At 48.7% G+C, this 26,205-nt stretch overlaps 1 protein-coding gene across 1 annotated transcript; it reads right to left on the reverse strand.

The window, feature by feature from the left end:
• Window positions 1-10,293: 10,293 nt before the first annotated feature.
• Window positions 10,294-23,122, reverse strand: LOC140133844 (uncharacterized). Its single transcript, XM_072154485.1, has 3 exons — window positions 22,813-23,122; window positions 13,024-13,150; window positions 10,294-12,756 (listed from the first exon to the last, which is right to left on the reverse strand). The coding sequence occupies exons 1-3, from the start codon at window positions 22,900-22,902 to the stop codon at window positions 10,946-10,948; spliced, it is 2,028 nt and encodes a 675-aa protein (XP_072010586.1). The 5' UTR covers window positions 22,903-23,122; the 3' UTR covers window positions 10,294-10,945.
• Window positions 23,123-26,205: the final 3,083 nt, after the last annotated feature.

Raw genomic sequence — 26,205 nt, forward strand, 5'->3', positions numbered from 1 at the left:
TCACATGTTATGGTGATACATGGTACAGGGTCAGGAGGGGCTGGGATGTCTGCAGTGTAATAATATCACATGTTATGGATGATACATGGTACAGGTTCAGGAGGGGCCGGGATGTCTGCAGTGTAATAATATCACATGTTATGGATGATACATGGTACAGGGTCAGGAGGGGCCGGGATGTCTGCAGTGTAATAATATCACGTTATGGATGATACATGGTACAGGGTCAGGAGGGGCCGGGATGTCTGCAGTGTAATGATATCACATGTTATGGATGATACATGGTACAGGGTCAGGAGGGGCCGGGATGTCTGCAGTGTAATAATATCACATGTTATGGATGATACATGGTACAGGGTCAGGAGGGGCCGGGGTGTCTGCAGTGTAAAAATATTACAGGTTATGGATGATACATGGTACAGGGTCAGGAGGGGCCGGGATGTCTGCAGTGTAATAATATCACATGTTATGGATGATACATGGTACAGGGTCAGGAGGGGCCGGGATGTCTGCAGTGTAATAATATCACATGTTATGGATGATACATGGTACAGGGTCAGGAGGGGTTGGGATGTCTGCAGTGTAATAATATCACATGTTATGGATGATACATGGTACAGGGTCAGGAGGGGCCGGGATGTCTGCAGTGTAATAATATCACATGTTATGGATGATACATGGTACAGGGTCAGGAGGGGCCGGGATGTCTGCAGTGTAATAATATCACATGTTATGGATGATACATGGTACAGGGTCAGGAGGGGCCGGGATGCCTGCAGTGTAATAATATCACATGTTATGGATGATACATGGTACAGGGTCAGGAGGGGCCGGGATGTCTGCAGTGTAATAATATCACATGTTATGGATGATACATGGTACAGGGTCAGGAGGGGCCGGGATGTCTGCAGTGTAATAATATCACATGTTATGGATGATACATGGTGCAGGGTCAGGAGGGGCCAGGATGTCTGCAGTGTAATAATATCACATGTTAGGGATGATACATGGTACAGGGTCAGGAGGGGCCGGGATGTCTGCAGTGTTATAATATCACATATTATGGATGATACATGGTACAGGGTCAGGAGGGGCCGGGATTTCTGCAGTGTAATAATATCACATGTTATGGATGATACATGGTACAGGGTCAGGAGGGGCCGGGATGTCTGCAGTGTAATAATATCACATGTTATTGATGATACATGGTACAGGGTCAGGAGGGGCCGGGATGTCTGCAGTGTAATAATATCACATGTTATGGATGATACATGGTACAGGGTCAGGAGGGGCCGGGATGTCTGCAGTGTAATAATATCACATGTTATGGATGATACATGGTACAGGGCCAGGAGGGGCCGGGATGTCTGCAGTGTAATAATATCACATGTTATGGATGATACATGGTGCAGGGTCAGGAGGGGCCAGGATGTCTGCAGTGTAATAATATCACATGTTAGGGATGATACATGGTACAGGGTCAGGAGGGGCCGGGATGTCTGCAGTGTTATAATATCACATGTTATGGATGATACATGGTACAGGGTCAGGAGGGGCCGGGATGTGTGCAGTGTAATAATATCACATGTTATGGATGATACATGGTACAGGGTCAGGAGGGGCCGGGATGTCTGCAGTGTAATAATATTACATGTTATGGATGATACATGGTACAGGGTCAGGAGGGGCCGGTTTGTCGGCAGTGTAATAATATCACATGTTATGGGTGATACATGGTACAGGGTGAGGAGGGGCCGGGATGTCTGCAGTGTAATAATATCACATGTTATGGATGATACATGGTACAGGGTCAGGAGGGGCCGGGATGTCTGCAGTGTAATAATATCACATGTTATGGATGATACATGGTACAGGGTCAGGAGGGGCTTGGATGTCTGCAGTGTAATAATATCACATGTTATGGATGATACATGGTACAGGGTCAGGAGGGACCTGGATGTCTGCAGTGTAATAATATTACATGTTATGGATGATACATGGTACAGGGTCAGGAGGGGCCAGGATGTCTGCAGTGTAATAATATCACATGTTATGGATGATACATGGTACAGGGTCAGGAGGGGCCGGGATGTCTACAGTGTAATAATATCACATGTTATGGATGATACATGGTACAGGGTCAGGAGGAGCTGGGATGTCTGCAGTGTAATAATATCACATGTTATGGATGATACATGGTACAGGGTCAGGAGGGGCTGGGATGTCTGCAGTGTAATAATATCACATGTTATGGATGATACATGGTACAGGGTCAGGAGGGCCAGGATGTCTGCAGTGTAATAATATTACATGTTATGGATGATACATGGTACAGGGTTAGGAGGGACCGAGATGTCTGCAGTGTAATAATATCACATGTTATGGATGATACATGGTACAGGGTCAGGAGGGGCCGGGATGTCTGCAGTGTAATAATATCACATGTTATGGATGATTCATGGTGCAGGGTCAGGAGGGGCTGGGATGTCTGCAGTGTAATAATATCACATGTCATTAATGATACATGGTACAGGGTCAGGAGGGGCCGGGATGTCTGCAGTGTAATAATATCACATGTTATGGATGATACATGGTACAGGGTCAGGAGGGGCCGGGATGTCTGCAGTGTAATAATATCACATGTTATGGATGATACATGGTACAGGGTCAGGAGGGGCTTGGATGTCTGCAGTGTAATAATATCCCATGTTATGGATGATACATGGTACAGGGTCAGGAGGGACCTGGATGTCTGCAGTGTAATAATATTACATGTTATGGATGATACATGGTACAGGGTCAGGAGGGGCCAGGATGTCTGCAGTGTAATAATATCACATGTTATGGATGATACATGGTACAGGGTCAGGAGGGGCCGGGATGTCTACAGTGTAATAATATCACATGTTATGGATGATACATGGTACAGGGTCAGGAGGAGCTGGGATGTCTGCAGTGTAATAATATCACATGTTATGGATGATACATGGTACAGGGTCAGGAGGGGCTGGGATGTCTGCAGTGTAATAATATCACATGTTATGGATGATACATGGTACAGGGTCAGGAGGGCCGGGATGTCTGCAGTGTAATAATATTACATGTTATGGATGATACATGGTACAGGGTTAGGAGGGACCGAGATGTCTGCAGTGTAATAATATCACATGTTATGGATGATACATGGTACAGGGTCAGGAGGGGCCGGGATGTCTGCAGTGTAATAATATCACATGTTATGGATGATTCATGGTGCAGGGTCAGGAGGGGCTGGGATGTCTGCAGTGTAATAATATCACATGTCATTAATGATACATGGTACAGGGTCAGGAGGGGCCGGGATGTCTGCAGTGTAATAATATTACATGTTATGGATGATACATGGTAGAGGGTCAGGAGGGGCCAGGATGTCTGCAGTGTAATAATATCACCTGTTATGGGTGATACATGGTACAGGGTCAGGAGGGGCCGGGATGTCTGCAGTGTAATAATATCACATGTTATGGATGATACATGGTACAGGGTCAGGAGGGGCTGGGATGTCTGCAGTGTAATAATATCACATGTTATGGATGATACATGGTACAGGGTCAGGAGGGGCCGGGATGTCTGCAGTGTAATAATATCACATGTTATGGATGATTCATGGTGCAGGGTCAGGAGGGGCTGGGATGTCTGCAGTGTAATAATATCACATGTCATTAATGATACATGGTACAGGGTCAGGAGGGGCCGGGATGTCTGCAGTGTAATAATATCACATGTTATGGATGATACATGGTACAGGGTCAGGAGGGGCCGGGATGTCTGCAGTGTAATAATATCACATGTTATGGATGATACATGGTACAGGGTCAGGAGGGGCTTGGATGTCTGCAGTGTAATAATATCCCATGTTATGGATGATACATGGTACAGGGTCAGGAGGGACCTGGATGTCTGCAGTGTAATAATATTACATGTTATGGATGATACATGGTACAGGGTCAGGAGGGGCCAGGATGTCTGCAGTGTAATAATATCACATGTTATGGATGATACATGGTACAGGGTCAGGAGGGGCCGGGATGTCTACAGTGTAATAATATCACATGTTATGGATGATACATGGTACAGGGTCAGGAGGAGCTGGGATGTCTGCAGTGTAATAATATCACATGTTATGGATGATACATGGTACAGGGTCAGGAGGGGCTGGGATGTCTGCAGTGTAATAATATCACATGTTATGGATGATACATGGTACAGGGTCAGGAGGGCCGGGATGTCTGCAGTGTAATAATATTACATGTTATGGATGATACATGGTACAGGGTTAGGAGGGACCGAGATGTCTGCAGTGTAATAATATCACATGTTATGGATGATACATGGTACAGGGTCAGGAGGGGCCGGGATGTCTGCAGTGTAATAATATCACATGTTATGGATGATTCATGGTGCAGGGTCAGGAGGGGCTGGGATGTCTGCAGTGTAATAATATCACATGTCATTAATGATACATGGTACAGGGTCAGGAGGGGCCGGGATGTCTGCAGTGTAATAATATTACATGTTATGGATGATACATGGTAGAGGGTCAGGAGGGGCCAGGATGTCTGCAGTGTAATAATATCACCTGTTATGGGTGATACATGGTACAGGGTCAGGAGGGGCCGGGATGTCTGCAGTGTAATAATATCACATGTTATGGATGATACATGGTACAGGGTCAGGAGGGGCTGGGATGTCTGCAGTGTAATAATATCACATGTTATGGATGATACATGGTACAGGTTCAGGAGGGGCCGGGATGTCTGCAGTGTAATAATATCACATGTTATGGATGATTCATGGTGCAGGGTCAGGAGGGGCTGGGATGTCTGCAGTGTAATAATATCACATGTCATTAATGATACATGGTACAGGGTCAGGAGGGGCCGGGATGTCTGCAGTGTAATAATATCACATGTTATGGATGATACATGGTACAGGGTCAGGAGGGGCCGGGATGTCTGCAGTGTAATAATATCACATGTTATGGATGATACATGGTACAGGGTCAGGAGGGGCTTGGATGTCTGCAGTGTAATAATATCCCATGTTATGGATGATACATGGTACAGGGTCAGGAGGGACCTGGATGTCTGCAGTGTAATAATATTACATGTTATGGATGATACATGGTACAGGGTCAGGAGGGGCCAGGATGTCTGCAGTGTAATAATATCACATGTTATGGATGATACATGGTACAGGGTCAGGAGGGGCCGGGATGTCTACAGTGTAATAATATCACATGTTATGGATGATACATGGTACAGGGTCAGGAGGAGCTGGGATGTCTGCAGTGTAATAATATCACATGTTATGGATGATACATGGTACAGGGTCAGGAGGGGCTGGGATGTCTGCAGTGTAATAATATCACATGTTATGGATGATACATGGTACAGGGTCAGGAGGGCCGGGATGTCTGCAGTGTAATAATATTACATGTTATGGATGATACATGGTACAGGGTTAGGAGGGACCGAGATGTCTGCAGTGTAATAATATCACATGTTATGGATGATACATGGTACAGGGTCAGGAGGGGCCGGGATGTCTGCAGTGTAATAATATCACATGTTATGGATGATTCATGGTGCAGGGTCAGGAGGGGCTGGGATGTCTGCAGTGTAATAATATCACATGTCATTAATGATACATGGTACAGGGTCAGGAGGGGCCGGGATGTCTGCAGTGTAATAATATTACATGTTATGGATGATACATGGTAGAGGGTCAGGAGGGGCCAGGATGTCTGCAGTGTAATAATATCACCTGTTATGGATGATACATGGTACAGGGTCAGGAGGGGCCGGGATGTCTGCAGTGTAATAATATCACATGTTATGGGTGATACATGGTACAGGGTCAGGAGGGGCCGGGATGTCTGCAGTGTAATAATATCACATGTTATGGATGATACATGGTACAGGGTCAGGAGGGGCTGGGATGTCTGCAGTGTAATAATATCACATGTTATGGATGATACATGGTACAGGTTCAGGAGGGGCCGGGATGTCTGCAGTGTAATAATATCACATGTTATGGATGATACATGGTACAGGGTCAGGAGGGGCCGGGATGTCTGCAGTGTAATAATATCACGTTATGGATGATACATGGTACAGGGTCAGGAGGGGCCGGGATGTCTGCAGTGTAATAATATCACATGTTATGGATGATTCATGGTGCAGGGTCAGGAGGGGCTGGGATGTCTGCAGTGTAATAATATCACATGTCATTAATGATACATGGTACAGGGTCAGGAGGGGCCGGGATGTCTGCAGTGTAATAATATTACATGTTATGGATGATACATGGTAGAGGGTCAGGAGGGGCCAGGATGTCTGCAGTGTAATAATATCACCTGTTATGGATGATACATGGTACAGGGTCAGGAGGGGCCGGGATGTCTGCAGTGTAATAATATCACATGTTATGGGTGATACATGGTACAGGGTCAGGAGGGGCCGGGATGTCTGCAGTGTAATAATATCACATGTTATGGATGATACATGGTACAGGGTCAGGAGGGGCTGGGATGTCTGCAGTGTAATAATATCACATGTTATGGATGATACATGGTACAGGTTCAGGAGGGGCCGGGATGTCTGCAGTGTAATAATATCACATGTTATGGATGATACATGGTACAGGGTCAGGAGGGGCCGGGATGTCTGCAGTGTAATAATATCACGTTATGGATGATACATGGTACAGGGTCAGGAGGGGCCGGGATGTCTGCAGTGTAATGATATCACATGTTATGGGGGTCATGGTGGAAGGAGATGAGGAAAGGGCCAATCTACTGAATGTCGCCTTCTCAACTGTCTTTACCCAGGAAAATCCCCTGGTGGAGACACAATGAGGAATAATGTAAATTCTTTTTATAATGTCAACAGTTTAACCCCGGAAGAGGTACGGCGCCGCCTCGCAACCACTAAGATAGATAAATCACCGGGGCCAGATGGCGTACACCCCCGGGTTCTGCATGAATTATGTACGGTGATAGACAGACCGTTATTTTTAATATTTGAAGATTCACTGAGGACTGGTTACATTCCACAGGAATGGCGCATAGCAAATGTGGTACCAATATACAAAAAAGGATCAAATAGCGATCCTGGAAACTACAGACCCGTAAGTCTAACTGCTGTGGTGGGGAAAATATTTGAGGGGTTTATTAGAGATGCTATCCTGGAGTATCTCACTGTGCACAACCTTATAACCCAGCGTCAGCATGGGTTTATGAGAGATCGGTCCTGTCAGACTAATCTGATTGGTTTCTACGAGGAGGTAAGTTCAAGACTGGATCTGGGGGACGCTGTGGATGTTGTATATCTGGACTTCTCAAAGGCATTTGACACCGTGCCACATAAAAGGTTGGTATATAAAATGAGACTGCTGGGAATAGGAGAAAATCTGTGTATCTGGGTAAGTAATTGGCTTAGTGATAGAAAACAGAGGGTGGTCATTAATGGCACATTCTCAGATTGGGTTGATGTTACCAGTGGAGTGCCACAGGGGTCAGTATTGGGGCCACTTCTTTTTAATATTTTTATTAATGACCTTGTAGTGGGTTTACACAGTCAAGTTTCAATATTTGCAGATGATACTAAGCTGTGTAAAGTAATAAATACTGAGGTCGATAGATTAGCATTACAGAGGGATTTGTGGAAGCTTGAGGGATGGGCAGAGAAATGGTTGATGAGGTTTAATGTAGATAAATGTAAAGTTATGCACTTGGGCCATGGAAACAAAAAGTATAATTATGTTCTAAACGGTCAATTACTTAGTAAAACTGAAGCTGAAAAGGACTTGGGCGTATTGGTGGATGGTAAACTTAATTTTAGTGACCAGAGCCAGGCGGCTGCTGCTAAAGCAAATAAAATAATGGGATGTATCAAGAGAGGAATAGATTCTCATGATAAAGACATAGTTTTGCCCTTATACAAATCCCTGGTCAGACCACACATGGAATATTGTGTACAGTTTTGGGCACCAGTGTATAAAAAGGATATAATAGAGCTGGAACGGGTGCAGAGGAGAGCAACCAGGATTATTAGGGGAATGGGGGGATTAGAATACACTGACAGATTACAAAATTTGGGATTATTCAGTTTAGAAAAAAGACGACTGAGGGGAGACCTCATTACAATGTACAAATACCTGAACGGACAGTACAAGGATCTCTCCAAAGATCTTTTTATACCTAGGCCTGTGACCAGGACAAGGGGGCATCCTCTACACCTAGAGGAGAGGCGATTTTACCATCACCATAGACAAAGGTTCTTTACTGTAAGAGCAGTGAGACTGTGGAACTCTCTGCCGCAGGAGGTTGTTATGGCCGACTCTATGTACATGTTCAAGAGAAGCCTGGATGACTTTCTGGAGAGAAAAAATATCACGGGTTATGGGGATAAAACATTTATTTAATTCTTGAAGGTTGGACTTGATGGACTTGCGTCTCCTTCCAGCCTTATATACTATGATACTATGATACTATGATGATACATGGTACAGGGTCAGGAGGGGCCGGGATGTCTGCAGTGTAATAATATCACATGTTATGGATGATACATGGTACAGGGTCAGGAGGGGCCGGGGTGTCTGCAGTGTAAAAATATTACAGGTTATGGATGATACATGGTACAGGGTCAGGAGGGGTTGGGATGTCTGCAGTGTAATAATATCACATGTTATGGATGATACATGGTACAGGGTCAGGAGGGGCTGGTATGTCTGCAGTGTAATAATATCACATGTTATGGATGATACATGGTACAGGGTCAGGAGGGGCCGGGATGTCTGCAGTGTAATAATATCACATGTTATGGATGATACATGGTACAGGGTCAGGAGGGGCCGGGATGTCTGCAGTGTAATAATATCACATGTTATGGATGATACATGGTACAGGGTCAGGAGGGGCTGGGATGTCTGCAGTGTAATAATATCACATGTTAGGGATGATACATGGTACAGGGTCAGGAGGGGCCGGGATGTCTGCAGTGTTATAATATCACATGTTATGGATGATACATGGTACAGGGTCAGGAGGGGCCGGGATTTCTGCAGTGTAATAATATCACATGTTATGGATGATACATGGTACAGGGTCAGGAGGGGCCGGGATGTCTGCAGTGTAATAATATCACATGTTATTGATGATACATGGTACAGGGTCAGGAGGGGCCGGGATGTCTGCAGTGTAATAATATCACATGTTATGGATGATACATGGTACAGGGTCAGGAGGGGCCGGGATGTCTGCAGTGTAATAATATCACATGTTATTGATGATACATGGTACAGGGTCAGGAGGGGCCGGGATGTCTGCAGTGTAATAATATCACATGTTATTGATGATACATGGTACAGGGTCAGGAGGGGCCGGGATGTCTGCAGTGTAATAATATCACATGTTATGGATGATACATGGTACAGGGTCAGGAGGGGCCGGGATGTCTGCAGTGTAATAATATTACATATTATGGATGATACATGGTACAGGGTCAGGAGGGGCCCGGGATGTCTGCAGTGTAATAATATCACATGTTATGGATGATACATGGTACAGGGTCAGGAGGGGCCGGGATGTCTGCAGTGTAATAATATTACATATTATGGATGATACATGGTACAGGGTCAGGAGGGGCCCGGGATGTCTGCAGTGTAATAATATCACATGTTATGGATGATACATGGTACAGGGTCAGGAGGGGCCCGGGATGTCTGCAGTGTAATAATATCACATGTTATGGATGATACATGGTACAGGGTCAGGAGGGGCCGGGATGTCTGCAGTGTAATAATATCACATGTTATGGATGATACATGGTACAGGGTCAGGAGGGGGCAGGATGTCTGCAGTGTAATAATATCACATGTTATGGATGATACATGGTACAGGGTCAGGAGGGGCCGGGGTGTCTGCAGTGTGATAATATCACATGTTATGGATGATACATGGTACAGGGTCAGGAGGGGCCGGGATGTCTGCAGTGTAATAATATCACATGTTATGGATGATACATGGTACAGGGTCAGGAGGGGCCGGGATGTCTGCAGTGTAATAATATCACATGGTTTGGGACATTCCTCTGGATTACCACTGTATGATTATAGGTTGCACTTGATGGACCTGTGTCAGGACCTTATCTATGATGTTGGAGCCATGTAAGTATCAGGCTGGAGTAAGGACTACATCTCCCAGCATGCCCTGACCAGAGATTACAAGGAGCAATGAAGAGGAGACGTATAGTAAATACTGCGCTTTATATTATAAAAATATTGGTTCGGTCTGGGGTCTGCACATACCCAGCGGACAATGTAACATGTTATATGGCGGGTCGCACAAGGTCAGCCGCAACTCCCCCCGAGGCTGAGGATCGGTATCCCATGATCCTCTGCCTGTCCTGACGTCCTGCGATCGGGAACTAAGGGAGCGGTGTGACCCAGGCGCCTGTGCTCATGTGCGTCCGCGTAATACCATGCCCCAGACAGCAGAAGTGCATCCGTTCAGTAAGGTGGCGAGTGCCATCCCCATGTCCACAAAACAACCTTGGAGTCGACCGATTTATACTGAAAGAGACAGCCCTGGTTAAAGGGGTGGTGATCCATGGGGGTCGGGATCGGCACGGGTCTGTAACAAAGCAAAGTCTGATAATACCGGTGGTCGGAGACGCCTTAGTCCCGCTTGGCACGATGCTTGTCCCTTCAAGCTTCATTCATGGAAAAGGGACCAAAAACTGTTCTCCACATGTAAGAAGCAAGAACCCGACCTATAGAAGTGGAAGAACCCAAAGTCTACGGCGACTGGTCATTATAGTCCTATTACCGAGTATGGAGTATGGCCATGACTAGGAGGACGGGGTAATACAGAGAGCAGGAGATACTGGTCCACATGTCCATCCTACAGACCAATCCCATGGGTCTTCTGATGTGTGGTGAGGTTCTGCTTGTGCCTGAAGGTCTTGCCGCAGTCGTTGCACTGGTAGGGCCTTTCCCCGGTGTGGGTCCGTAGGTGGGCGATGAGATGATGCTTCTGGATGAAGCTCTTCCCACACTCGGAGCAGGTGAAGGGTCTTTCTCCTGTGTGGGTCTGCTGGTGGCATTTGAGGTACTCTCTCTTGCGGAAGCTTTGCCCACAGTCATTGCACTTGTAGGGTTTCTCCCCTGTGTGGGTGCGACCATGAATTTTAAGGTGCTCACAGGTGCTGAAGGTCTTCCCACATTCACTGCAGATATAGGGTCGCTCCCCGGTGTGCGTTCGTTGGTGCCTCACTAAGTGCTGCTTCTGGATGAAGCCCTTCCCGCAGTCTGTGCAGGTGAATGGTCTCTCCCCCGTGTGTATCTGCTGATGTCTCTTCAGGCAGTCGCGCTTCCGGAAGGTCTTCTGGCACGACTCACATTTGAAGGGTCTCTCCCCGGTGTGAGTGTGGAGGTGGAACTTCAAGTGCTTCAGGAATCGGAACGTTTTGCCGCATTCACCACATTCAAAGGGTTTCTCGCTGGGTCCCACCCTCTGGCTCTCGCTGTTCTCACTGTCTTCGTCTCTACAGAGTCCGGTCTCCTCGTCCTGTGCTTTTTTATGTGCCTTGAGCTGTTTTTGAGACTTGAAGGTCCTGCCGCAGTCGTTGCACTTGTTGGGCCGCTCCCCGGTGTGTATCCGGTTGTGCCTCTTCAGATGCTCGTACGTGGTGAAGCTCTTGCCACACTCGCTGCAGATATGTGGACTACCTCGACATGTGCCGGTGGAGGAGTTGTTATAGGGGAACTCTTCCACTATTACCACAGTGAAGGGTCTCTCACCCGTGTGAGTTCTCTGGTGTCGCACAAGGTGATGTTTTTGTATAAATCCCTTGCCGCATTCCTCACAAGAGAAAGGGCGCTCACCAGTATGGATCTGCTGATGGCGCCTCAGATGTTCCCGCTTCCTGAAGCCCTTCCCACAGTCCTCACACTCATGTGGCTTCTCACCACGGTGCTGCTTCTGGTGGAACTTAAGGTGCTTGAAGGTGCGGAAACTCTCCCCACACTCGTTACAACTATAGGTGGTCTCACCCGAGTGGCTCCTCTGGTGAGCCAGGAGAGTCTGCTTGTGCCTAAACCTCTTCCCACAGTCCTCGCACTTATGGATCCTCTCCCCTGTGTGTGTTTGCTGGTGGACCTTGAGGACCCGGTGAGCTCGGAAGCTTTTCCCACAATCCCCGCACTTGTATGGTCTTTCCCCCGTGTGAATTCTCTGGTGGATCTTCAGGCGCTCGTTGGTGCTCAGGCTTTTCCCGCACTCATCACATTTGTAGGGTCTCTCCCCCGTGTGCGTCCTCAGATGGGTCACCAAGTGCTGCTTCTGGATGAAACTCTTCCCACACTCGATGCAGTTGTAGGGGCGCTCCCCGGTGTGCGTCTGCTGGTGCCGCTTCAGACTGTCCCGCTTCCGGAAGTTCTTGCCACACTCGGTGCACTGGTAGAGCTTCTCTCCCTCATCTTTCATGGAGTCGGGCTGCGAGGTGCCGGGGCTGAAGCTTTCTGCATACGGGGAGGAGTTTTCTGGTTGGTTTCCTGGCTGACGCTGCTGAGATCTGCTGGCTGTGGGGTCACCTCCAAGGACGTCCTCAATCTCTGGACACGATGCAGACTGATCCAGCACCGGAGACGGGTCAACACTCTCCAGCTTGTCATTGTACTTCGTCTTGTCTTTCTCATTCACCGATGTATCTTCTGCAGAAACATAGAAGCAAATCATCAGAAGTGGTGAAATTACCAGGACGATGCAATAATATGCAAATTATAACACTAGGGAGGCGATGATTGGCTTCATCATTCCCCAGACATGACAATATACTAAGAGGCTCCAGCTCCAGACGTGTGAGTAGTATTCTACTATAGCAAATGCACCAGTCTGAGGCCCCACCCACTTGGCATAATGTCGAGGGGGAAACTGACATATGAGCCGATATACACCCCCCCCTGTGTAATTGTATTTACCTAAGGAGATGAGGGCCTCATAGTTCTCCTTCATCATATCCTTGTACAGCTCCTTCTGACATTCCTCCAGGTCCTTCCATTCATCTTCAGAAAAATATGCAGCCACATCATCGAAGGTGACCGGGACCTGGAAGAAGAGGAAAGATGGATCATCCAAGAGTCCGTTATCCAGAATCTACAGCAACTAATATGTAAGGAAGTTCATTCACTACTAGTGTATAATCTGTATGTAGTGATCTCCCCCTAGTGGTGGTGTATAATCTGTATGTAGTGATCTCCCCCTAGTGGTGGTGTATAATCTGTATGTAGTGATCTCCTCCTAGTGGTGGTGTATAATGTGTATGTAGTGAGCTCCCCCTAGTGGTGGTGTATAATCTGTATGTAGTGATCTCCCCCTAGTGGTGGTGTATAATCTGTATGTAGTGATCTCCCCCTAGTGGTGGTGTATAATCTGTATGTAGTGATCTCCTCCTAGTGGTGGTGTATAATCTGTATGTAGTGATCTCCCCCTAGTGGTGGTGTATAATGTGTATGTAGTGATCTCCTCCTAGTGGTGGTGTATAATGTGTATGTAGTGATCTCCTCCTAGTGGTGGTGTATAATGTGTATGTAGTGATCTCCCCCTAGTGGTGGTGTATAATCTGTATGTAGTGATCTCCCCCTAGTGGTGGTGTATAATCTGTATGTAGTGATCTCCTCCTAGTGGTGGTGTATAATCTGTATGTAGTGATCTCCCCCTAGTGGTGGTGTATAATGTGTATGCAGTGATCTCCTCCTAGTGGTGGTGTATAATCTGTATGTAGTGATCTCCCCCTAGTGGTGGTGTATAATGTGTATGTAGTGATCTCCTCCTAGTGGTGGTGTATAATCTGTATGTAGTGATCTCCCCCTAGTGGTGGTGTATAATCTGTATGTAGTGATCTCCCCCTAGTGGTGATGTATAATGTGTATGTAGTGATCTCCCCCTAGTGGTGGTGTATAATCTGTATGTAGTGATCTCCTCCTAGTGGTGGGGTATAATGTGTATGTAGTGATCTCCCCCTAGTGGTGGTGTATAATCTGTATGTAGTGATCTCCCCCTAGTGGTGGTGTATAATCTGTATGTAGTGATCTCCTCCTAGTGGTGGTGTATAATGTGTATGTAGTGATCTCCCCCTAGTGGTGGTGTATAATCTGTATGTAGTGATCTCCCCCTAGTGGTGGTGTATAATCTGTATGTAGTGATCTCCCCCTAGTGGTGGTGTATAATCTGTATGTAGTGATCTCCTCCTAGTGGTGGTGTATAATCTGTATGTAGTGATCTCCTCCTAGTGGTGGTGTATAATGTGTATGTAGTGATCTCCTCCTAGTGGTGGGGTATAATGTGTATGTAGTGATCTCCCCCTAGTGGTGGTGTATAATCTGTATGTAGTGATCTCCCCCTAGTGGCGGTGTATAATCTGTATGTAGTGATCTCCCCCTAGTGGTGGTGTATAATGTGTATGTAGTGATCTCCCCCTAGTGGTGGTGTATAATGTGTATGTAGTGATCTCCTCCTAGTGGTGGTGTATAATGTGTATGTAGTGATCTCCTCCTAGTGGTGGTGTATAATCTGTATGTAGTGATCTCCTCCTAGTGGTGGTGTATAATCTGTATGTAGTGATCTCCTCCTAGTGGTGGTGTATAATCTGTATGTAGTGATCTCCCCCTAGTGGTGGTGTATAATCTGTATGTAGTGATCTCCTCCTAGTGGTGGTGTATAATCTGTATGTAGTGATCTCCTCCTAGTGGTGATATATAATCTGTATGTAGTGATCTCCCCCTAGTGGTGGTGTATAATGTGTATGTAGTGATCTCCTCCTAGTGGTGGTGTATAATCTGTATGTAGTGAGCTCCCCCTAGTGGTGGTTTATAATCTGTATGTAGTGAGTTCCCCCTAGTGGTGGTGTATAATCTGTATGTAGTGATCTCCTCCTAGTGGTGGTGTATAATCTGTATGTAGTGATCTCCCCCTAGTGGTGGTGTATAATCTGTATGTAGTGATCTCCCCCTAGTGGTGGTGTATAATCTGTATGTAGTGATCTCCCCCTAGTGGTGGTGTATAATCTGTATGTAGTGATCTCCTAGTGGTGGTGTATAATCTGTATGTAGTGATCTCCCCCTAGTGGTGGTGTATAATGTGTATGTAGTGATCTCCCCCTAGTGGTGGTGTATAATCTGTATGTAGTGATCTCCTCCTAGTGGTGGTGTATAATCTGTATGTAGTGATCTCCTCCTAGTGGTGGTGTATAATCTGTATGTAGTGATCTCCCCCTAGTGGTGGTGTATAATCTGTATGTAGTGAGCTCCTCCTAGTGGTGGTGAATAATGTGTATGTAGTGATCCCCCCCTAGTGGTGGTGTATAATCTGTATGTAGTGATCTCCTCCTAGTGGTGGTGTATAATCTGTATGTAGTGATCTTCTCCTAGTGGTGGTGTATAATCTGTATGTAGTGATCTCCTCCTAGTGGTGGTGTATAATCTGTATGTAGTGATCTCCTCCTAGTGGTGGTGTATAATCTGTATGTAGTGATCTCCCCCTAGTGGTGGTGTATAATCTGTATGTAGTGATCTCCTCCTAGTGGTGGTGTATAATCTGTATGTAGTGATCTCCTCCTAGTGGTGATATATAATCTGTATGTAGTGATCTCCCCCTAGTGGTGGTGTATAATGTGTATGTAGTGATCTCCTCCTAGTGGTGGTGTATAATCTGTATGTAGTGAGCTCCCCCTAGTGGTGGTTTATAATCTGTATGTAGTGAGTTCCCCCTAGTGGTGGTGTATAATCTGTATGTAGTGATCTCCTCCTAGTGGTGGTGTATAATCTGTATGTAGTGATCTCCCCCTAGTGGTGGTGTATAATCTGTATGTAGTGATCTCCCCCTAGTGGTGGTGTATAATCTGTATGTAGTGATCTCCTCCTAGTGGTGGTGTATAATCTGTATGTAGTGATCTCCCCCTAGTGGTGGTGTATAATGTGTATGTAGTGATCTCCCCCTAGTGGTGGTGTATAATCTATATGTAGTGATCTCCTCCTAGTGGTGGTGTATAATGTGTATGTAGTGAGCTCCCCCTAGTGGTGGTGTATAATCTGTATGTAGTGATCTCCCCCTAGTGGTGGTGTATAATCTGTATGTAGTGATCTCCCCCTAGTGGTGGTGTATAATCTGTATGTAGTGATCTCCTCCTAGTGGTGGTGTATAATCTGTATGTAGTGATCTCCTCCTAGTGGTGGTGTATAATCTGTATGTAGTGATCTCCTCCTAGTGGTGGTGTATAATCTGTATGTAGTAATCTCCTCCTAGTGGTGGTGTATAATCTGTATGTAGTGAGCTCCCCCTAGTGGTGGTGTATAATCTGTATGTAGTGAGCTCCCCCTAGTGGTGGTGTATAATGTGTATGTAGTGATCTCCCCCTAGTGGTGGTGTATAACCTGTATGTAGTGATCTCCTCCTAGTGGTGGTGTATAATGTGTATGTAGTGATCTCCTCCTAGTGGTGGTGTATAATCTGTATGTAGTGATCTCCTCCTAGTGGTGGTGTATAATGTGTATGTAGTGATCTCCCCCTAGTGGTGGTGTATAATGTGTATGTAGTGATCTCCCCCTAGTGGTGGTGTATAATGTGTATGTAGTGATCTCCTCCTAGTGGTGGTGTATAATGTGTATGTAGTGATCTCCTCCTAGTGGTGGTGTATAATGTGTATGTAGTGATCTCCTCCTAGTGGTGGTGTATAATGTGTATGTAGTGAGCTCCCCCTAGTGGTGGTGTATAATCTGTATGTAGTGATCTCCTCCTAGTGGTGGTGTATAATCTGTATGTAGTGATCTCCCCCTAGTGGTGGTGTATAATCTGTATGTAGTGATCTCCTCCTAGTGGTGGTGTATAATGTGTATGTAGTGATCTCCCCCTAGTGGTGGTGTATAATGTGTATGTAGTGATCTCCCCCTAGTGGTGGTGTATAATCTGTATGTAGTGATCTCCCCCTAGTGGTGGTGAATAATGTGTATGTAGTGATCTCCTCCTAGTGGTGGTGTATAATCTGTATGTAGTGAGCTCCTCCTAGTGGTGGTGTATAATGTGTATGTAGTGATCTCCTCCTAGTGGTGGTGTATAATGTGTATGTAGTGAGCTCCCCCTAGTGGTGGTGTATAATCTGTATGTAGTGAGCTCCCCCTAGTGGTGGTGTATAATCTGTATGTAGTGATCTCCCCCTAGTGGTGGTGTATAATCTGTATGTAGTGATCTCCTCCTAGTGGTGGTGTATAATGTGTATGTAGTGATCTCCTCCTAGTGGTGGTGTATAATGTGTATGTAGTGATCTCCTCCTAGTGGTGGTGTATAATGTGTATGTAGTGATCTCCTCCTAGTGGTGGTGTATAATGTGTATGTAGTGATCTCCTCCTAGTGGTGGTGTATAATCTGTATGTAGTGATCTCCCCCTAGTGGTGGTGTATAATCTGTATGTAGTGATCTCCTCCTAGTGGTGGTGTATAATGTGTATGTAGTGATCTCCCCCTAGTGGTGGTGTATAATGTGTATGTAGTGATCTCCCCCTAGTGGTGGTGTATAATGTGTATGTAGTGATCTCCCCCTAGTGGTGGTGTATAATCTGTATGTAGTGATCTCCCCCTAGTGGTGGTGTATAATCTGTATGTAGTGATCTCCTCCTAGTGGTGGTGTATAATCTGTATGTAGTGATCTCCTCCTAGTGGTGGTGTATAATCTGTATGTAGTGATCTCCTCCTAGTGGTGGTGTATAATCTGTATGTAGTAATCTCCTCCTAGTGGTGGTGTATAATCTGTATGTAGTGATCTCCCCCTAGTGGTGGTGTATAATGTGTATGTAGTGATCTCCCCCTAGTGGTGGTGTATAATGTGTATGTAGTGATCTCCCCCTAGTGGTGGTGTATAATCTGTATGTAGTGATCTCCCCCTAGTGGTGGTGTATAATCTGTATGTAGTCATGGATATTATCACTAATCTGGGGTAACGCATCACATGCAGCGTGATACTTCTCACTCTCTGATCACATAGCTTTGCAGGGGAGCTGTATACCCGACTGAAGTTCTGATATGTAAATGACTGATAATAATTAGTTACAATGAATCCTAAATATCAGCAGTGCAGGATCTCCTGGTCCTTGGTCATTTTAGTATAACTAGGGTGCCCGGGGGTCTCTGCTACTGTACGGACCTGTGGGGGTTATTTATTTTGTGACACTTGACATTCCCTGATCCGGTGAGGTGAGATGCGTCGGTTCTGTTACCACACGGATCTTACACGTATGTACATCAGTATGTGATATGTGTACAGCGCCCCGAAGTCTGGTGCTGTACACACAGAGGCTGCGGATGTGACAGCTCCTGCGCTGCGGTCTATGTTGGTGCTATATGAAGGATGATTAGCTGCGCTGCCCCCAGCGGCTGGCGGTCTCGTACCTGCGCTGCGGTCTATGTTGATGCTATATGAAGTATGATTAGCTGCGCTCCCCCCAGCGGCTGGCGGTCTCGTACCTGCGCTGCGGTCTATGTTGGTGCTATATGAAGGATGATTGCTGCGCTCCCCCCAGCGGCTGGCGGTCTCGTGCCTGCACTGCGGTCTATGTTGGTGCTATATGTAGGATGATTAGCTGCGCTGCCCCCAGCGGCTGGCGCTCTCGTACCTGCGCTGCGGTCTATGTTGGTGCTATATGAAGGATGATTAGCTGCGCTCCCCCCAGCGGCTGGCGGTCTCGTACCTGCGCTGCAGTCTATGTTGTTGCTATATGAAGGATGATTAGCTGCTCTCCCCCCAGCGGCTGGCGGTCTCGTACCTGCGCTGCGGTCTATGTTGGTGCTATATGAAGGATGATTAGCTGCGCTCCCCCCAGCGGCTGGCGGTCTCGTACCTGCGCTGCGGTCTATGTTGGTGCTATATGAAGGATGATTAGCTGTGCTCCCCCCAGCAGCTGGCGGTCTTGTACCTGCGCTGCGGTCTATGTTGGTGCTATATGAAGGATGATTAGCTGCGCTCCCCCCAGCGGCTGGCGGTCTCGTACCTGCGCTGCGGTCTATGTTGGTGCTATATGAAGGATATTTAGCGGTCTCGTACCTGCGCTGCGGTCTATGTTGGTGCTATATGAAGTATGATTAGCTGCACACCCCCCAGCGGCTGGCGGTCTTGTACCTCCGCTGCGGTCTATGTTGGTGCTATATGAAGGACGATTAGCTGCGCTCCCCCCTAGAGGCTGGCGGTTTCGTACCTGCGCTGCGGTTTATGTTGGTGCTATATGAAGGATGATTAGCTGCGCTCCCCCCAGCGGCTGGCAGTCTCGTACCTGCACTGCGGTCTATGTTGGTGCTATATGAAGGATATTTAGCGGTCTCGTACCTGCGCTGCGGTCTATGTTGGTGCTATATGAAGTATGATTAGCTGCACACCCCCCAGCGGCTGGCGGTCTCGTACCTGCGCTGCGGTCTATGTTGGTGCTATATGAAGGATGATTAGCTGCGCTCCCCCCAGCGGCTGGCGGTCTCGTACCTGCTCTGCGGTCTATGTTGGTGCTATATGAAGGATGATTAGCTGCGCTCCCCCCAGCGGCTGGCGGTCTCATACATGCGCTGCGGTCTATGTTGGTGCTATATGAAGGATGATTAGCTGCGCTCCCCCCAGCGGCTGGCGGTCTCGTACCTGCGCTGCGGTCTATGTTGGTGCTATATGAAGGATGATTAGCTGCGCTCCCCCCAGCGGCTGGCGGTCTCGTACCTGCGCTGCGGTCTATGTTGGTGCTATATGAAGGATGATTAGCGGTCTCGTACCTGCGCTGCGGTCTATGTTGGTGCTATATGAAGGATGATTAGCGGTCTCGTACCTGCGCTGCGGTCTATGTTGGTGCTATATGAAGGATGATTAGCTGCGCTCCCCCCAGCGGCTGGCGGTCTCGTACCTGCGCTGCGGTCTATGTTGGTGCTATATGAAGGATGATTAGCTGCGCACCCCCCAGCGGCTGGCGGTCTCGTACCTGCGCTGCGGTCTATGTTGGTGCTATATGAAGGATGATTAGCTGCGCTCCCCTCAGCGGCTGGCGGTCCCGTACCTGCGCTGCGGTCTATGTTGGTGCTATATGAAGGATTAGCTGCGCACCCCCCAGCGGCTGGCGGTCTCGTACCTGCACTGCGGTCTATGTTGGTGCTATATGAAGGATGATTAGCGGTCTCGTACCTGCGCTGCGGTCTATGTTGGTGCTATATGAAGGATGATTAGCTGCGCTCCCCCCAGCGGCTGGCGGTCTCGTACCTGCGCTGCGGTCTATGTTGGTGCTATATGAAGGATGATTAGCTGCGCACCCCCCAGCGGCTGGCGGTCTCGTACCTGCGCTGCGGTCTATGTTGGTGCTATATGAAGGATGATTAGCTGCGCTCCCCTCAGCGGCTGGCGGTCCCGTACCTGCGCTGCGGTCTATGTTGGTGCTATATGAAGGATTAGCTGCGCACCCCCCAGCGGCTGGCGGTCTCGTACCTGCACTGCGGTCTATGTTGGTGCTATATGAAGGATGATTAGCGGTCTCGTACCTGCGCTGCGGTCTATGTTGGTGCTATATGAAGGATGATTAGCTGCGCTCCCCCCAGCGGCTGGCGGTCTCGTACCTGCGCTGCGGTCTATGTTGGTGCTATATGAAGGATGATTAGCTGCGCACCCCCCAGCGGCTGGCGGTCTCGTACCTGCGCTGCGGTCTATGTTGGTGCTATATGAAGGATGATTAGCTGCGCTCCCCTCAGCGGCTGGCGGTCCCGTACCTGCGCTGCGGTCTATGTTGGTGCTATATGAAGGATTAGCTGCGCACCCCCCAGCGGCTGGTGGTCTCGTACCTGCACTGCGGTCTATGTTGGTGCTATATGAAGGATGATTAGCTGCGCTGCCCCCAGCGGCTGGCGGTCTCGTACCTGCGCTGCGGTCTATGTTGGTGCTATATGAAGGATTAGCTGCACACCCCCCAGCGGCTGGCGGTCTCGTACCTGCGCTGCGGTCTATGTTGGTGCTATATGAAGGATGATTAGCTGTGCTCCCCCCAGCGGCTGGCGGTCTCGTACCTGCACTGCGGTCTATGTTGGTGCTATATGAAGGATTAGCTGCGCACCCCCCAGCGGCTGGTGGTCTCGTACCTGCACTGCGGTCTATGTTGGTGCTATATGAAGGATGATTAGCTGTGCTCCCCCCAGCGGCTGGCGGTCTCGTACCTGCGCTGCGGTCTATGTTGGTGCTATATGAAGGATGATTAGCTGCGCTCCCCTCAGCGGCTGGCGGTCCCGTACCTGCGCTGCGGTCTATGTTGGTGCTATATGAAGGATTAGCTGCGCACCCCCCAGCGGCTGGTGGTCTCGTACCTGCACTGCGGTCTATGTTGGTGCTATATGAAGGATTAGCTGCACACCCCCCAGCGGCTGGCGGTCTCGTACCTGCGCTGCGGTCTATGTTGGTGCTATATGAAGGATGATTAGCTGCGCTCCCCCCAGCGGCTGGCGGTCTCGTACCTGCACTGCGGTCTATGTTGGTGCTATATGAAGGATTAGCTGCGCACCCCCCAGCGGCTGGTGGTCTCGTACCTGCACTGCGGTCTATGTTGGTGCTATATGAAGGATGATTAGCTGTGCTCCCCCCAGCGGCTGGCGGTCTCGTACCTGCACTGCGGTCTATGTTGGTGCTATATGAAGGATTAGCTGCGCACCCCCCAGCGGCTGGTGGTCTCGTACCTGCACTGCGGTCTATGTTGGTGCTATATGAAGGATTAGCTGCACACCCCCCAGCGGCTGGCGGTCTCGTACCTGCACTGCGGTCTATGTTGGTGCTATATGAAGGATGATTAGCGGTCTCGTACCTGCGCTGCGGTCTATGTTGGTGCTATATGAAGGATGATTAGCTGCGCTCCCCCCAGCGGCTGGCGGTCTCGTACCTGCGCTGCGGTCTATGTTGGTGCTATATGAAGGATGATTAGCTGCGCTCCCCCCAGCGGCTAGCGGTCTCGTACCTGCGCTGCGGTCTATGTTGGTGCTATATGAAGGATTAGCTGCGCACCCCCCAGCGGCTGGTGGTCTCGTACCTGCACTGCGGTCTATGTTGGTGCTATATGAAGGATTAGCTGCACACCCCCCAGCGGCTGGCGGTCTCGTACCTGCGCTGCGGTCTATGTTGGTGCTATATGAAGGATGATTAGCTGCGCTCCCCCCAGCGGCTGGCGGTCTCGTACCTGCACTGCGGTCTATGTTGGTGCTATATGAAGGATTAGCTGCGCACCCCCCAGCGGCTGGTGGTCTCGTACCTGCACTGCGGTCTATGTTGGTGCTATATGAAGGATGATTAGCTGTGCTCCCCCCAGCGGCTGGCGGTCTCGTACCTGCACTGCGGTCTATGTTGGTGCTATATGAAGGATTAGCTGCGCACCCCCCAGCGGCTGGTGGTCTCGTACCTGCACTGCGGTCTATGTTGGTGCTATATGAAGGATTAGCTGCACACCCCCCAGCGGCTGGCGGTCTCGTACCTGCACTGCGGTCTATGTTGGTGCTATATGAAGGATGATTAGCGGTCTCGTACCTGCGCTGCGGTCTATGTTGGTGCTATATGAAGGATGATTAGCTGCGCTCCCCCCAGCGGCTGGCGGTCTCGTACCTGCGCTGCGGTCTATGTTGGTGCTATATGAAGGATGATTAGCTGCGCTCCCCCCAGCGGCTAGCGGTCTCGTACCTGCGCTGCGGTCTATGTTGGTGCTATATGAAGGATGATTAGTGGTCTCGTACCTGCGCTGCGTCTCCCTCCAGCGGCTTCTCCAGGTCTCTCCGGGAGGACGAGAGGCTCAGCCGGTCTCCAGCTGTCACCGAGCAGATCATGAGGAGCCGGGCCGGGGGGCTGACGCCCGACTAACACAATCTGACTATGGCAGCCGGGGGGCCCCCCTAATCCCATGCACCACAGCTGCACCCCCAGACACCCCCACAGCAGAGCCCAGGCCCGAAAATATAGACCCCTAGAGATCTGCTGGAGAGGAAGCAGGAAGTTCCTCCCCCGACCTGACATCAAGAGACGCAGCGTCACCATCATCATCATCCTCCTCCTCCAGCCCCGCCCCCTGCATCACACAGCACCGCCCCCTGCATCACACAGCACCGCCCCCTGCATCACACAGCACCGCCCCCTGCATCACACACACAGCACCGCACACACGAGCACCAGAGCCGAGGCTGCCATGTGCTGCAGGTCATAGATATAGAGATATGCAGCTCAGCGGTATCACACAGGAGAGGATTAGATACACAGCTCAGCGGTATCACACAGGAGAGGATTAGATACACGGCTCAGCGGTATCACACAGGATAGGATTAGATACACAGCTCAGCAGACAGTATCACACAGGAGAGGATTAGATACACAGCTCAGCAGACTGTATTACACAGGATAGGATTAGATACACAGCTCAGCAGACAGTATCACACAGGAGAGGATTAGATACACAGCTCAGCAGACTGTATCACACAGGAGAGGATTAGATACACAGCTCAGCAGACAGTATCACACAGGATAGGATTAGAACACGGCTCAGCAGAGAGTATCACACAGGATAGGATTAGATACACCGCTCAGCAGTCTGTATCACACAGGATAGGATTAGATACACAGCTCAGCAGTCAGTATCACACAGGAGAGGATTAGATACACAGCTCAGCAGACAGTATCACACAGGATAGGATTAGATACACAGCTCAGCAGACAGTATCATACAGGATAGGATTAGATACACAGCTCAGCAGACTGTATCACACAGGATAGGATTAGATACACAGCTCTGCAGACAGTATCACACAGGATAGGATTAGATACACAGCTCAGCAGTCAGTATCACACAGGATAGGATTAGATACGCAGCGCAGCAGACAGTATCACACAGGATAGGATTAGATACACAGCTCAGCAGTCAGTATCACACAGGAGAGGATTAGATACACAGCTCAGCAGACACTATCACACAGGATTGGATTAGATACACAGCTCTGCAGACAGAATCACACAGGAGAGGATTAGATACACAGCTCAGCAGTCAGTATCACACAGGATAGGATTAGATACACAGCTCAGCAGACAGTATCACACAGGATGGGATGAGATACACAGCTCAGCAGACAGTATGACACAGGATAGGATTAGATACACAGCTCAGCAGTCAGTATCACACAGGATAGGATTAGATACACAGCTCAGCAGACTGTATCACACAGGATAGGATTAGATACACAGCTCAGCAGACACTATCACACAGGATTGGATTAGATACACAGCTCTGCAGACAGTATCACACAGGAGAGGATTAGATACACAGCTCAGCAGATAGTATCACACATGATAAGATTAGATACACAGCTCAGAAGACAGTATCACACAGGATAGGATTAGATACACAACTGTCACGGGTGCTCCCTCGATCCCTGTCTCGGATCGCGGGCACATCCGTGCCTCTTCGTGGTCCGGTGGCCGGCCTCACTTACCTCCCCCCGGCTCCAGTGGCGTCCTCTACAGCTCCTGCGCGGCTCGCTAAGATTTAAAGGGCCAGTGCGCCAATAATAGCGCTGGTCTGATTTAAATTCCAGCCCCTTCCTATTGTTCTTGCCGGATCTTCAATCTCCCCTGAAGAGAAAGCTCCTGTTATTCCTGCGTCCCTGTGATTCCTGTGTGCCAGTCCGTTCCAGTGGTCCTCCGTTCCTGTGTGCCAGTCCATTCCTGTGGTCCTCCGTTCCTGTGTGCCAGTCCGTTCCAGTGGTCCTCCATTCCTGTGTGCCAGTCCATTCCTGTGGTCCTCCGTTCCTGTGTGCCAGTCCGTTCCAGTGGTCCTCCGTTCCTGTGTGCCAGTCCGTTCCAGTGGTCCTCCGTTCCTGTGTGCCAGTCCGTTCCAGTGGTCCTCCGTTCCTGTGTGCCAGTCCATTCCTGCGGTCCTCCGTTCCTGTGTGCCAGCTCCTACGATTCCTGGCGTGAGACGTGACAGGTCTCAGCATTCCTGGTTTACGGTTTGGAGGGGAACTTTGTGGATGCCGCTCTCGTTTCCCGGCATCACATTCCGGTGGTCCCCCTCAAGTCTCCCCTCGTAATTTCCTCTGTAAGCGGACAGCTTCTTTCCGATCCGGTCTGACTTCAGGTTGGAGCCCTACATCAAGAAAATTTGGTCTTCTATGTCCTGCCTCGCTCCACATCAGCTCTTCTTCTGGGTCTCCCTTGGCTCCAGCTACATGCCCCGGTTACAATTGGAAGACTGGTGAGATCCTGCGTTGGAGTCCTGAATGCCAATCCCGATGTATGGTGGCCCCTGGAGGGTCTGCTAGCTTGTTCCCGGGACTTTTCTGACGTTTGTCCTAAGAAACGAGCGGAGACCTTGCCACCACATTGTCCCTATGATTGCCCTGTGTATTTCCTGCCTGGCACCACTCCTCCCAGAGTTTGAGTTTATTCGCTTTCGGTTCCAGAGATGGCTGCCATGTCTGAATACATCAAGGAGAACCTGCAGAGGGGTTTCATATGTAAATCCTCCTCCACGGCTGGTGCAGGTTTTTTCTTTGTCACCAAGAAGGACGGCTCTTTACGTCCCTGAATAGACTATCGAGGGCTGAACAAGATCACAGTTAAAAATCGCTACCCTCTGACGTTGATTAGGGAACATTTTGATTGACTACGCGATTCTAGGGTCTTCTCCAAGATGGATCTTCGAGGTGCATACAATCTCATCCGGATCTGCAAAGGTGACGAGTGGAAGACGGCGTTTAATACTCGTGACGGACATTTTGAATATTTAGAAATGCCTTTTGGACTGTGTAACGCCCCTGCCGTTTTTCAAGAATTTTTGAATGACATTTTCCGGGATCTTCTCTATACATCTTCGTGGTCTACTTGGACAACATTTTGGTATACTCTCCAGACTTTGAATCCCATCAGACACACGTACGTCAAGTTCTTGGTCGACGTCTTGCCAACCGTCTGTACGCCAAACTGGAGAAATGCCAGTTTCACCAGCACAGTCTTCCATTCCTTGGTTACATAATTTCCGATAGAGGCCTTCAGATGGTTCCCGCAAAACTGTCTGCTGTTCTTCAGTGGCCACTCCCAGAAGGTCTCTGAGCCATACAGAGGTTCCTGGGGTTTGAGAATTATTA

Source organism: Engystomops pustulosus, chromosome 5 (assembly GCF_040894005.1).
Source record: "Engystomops pustulosus chromosome 5, aEngPut4.maternal, whole genome shotgun sequence".
Taxonomy (NCBI): domain Eukaryota; kingdom Metazoa; phylum Chordata; class Amphibia; order Anura; family Leptodactylidae; genus Engystomops; species Engystomops pustulosus.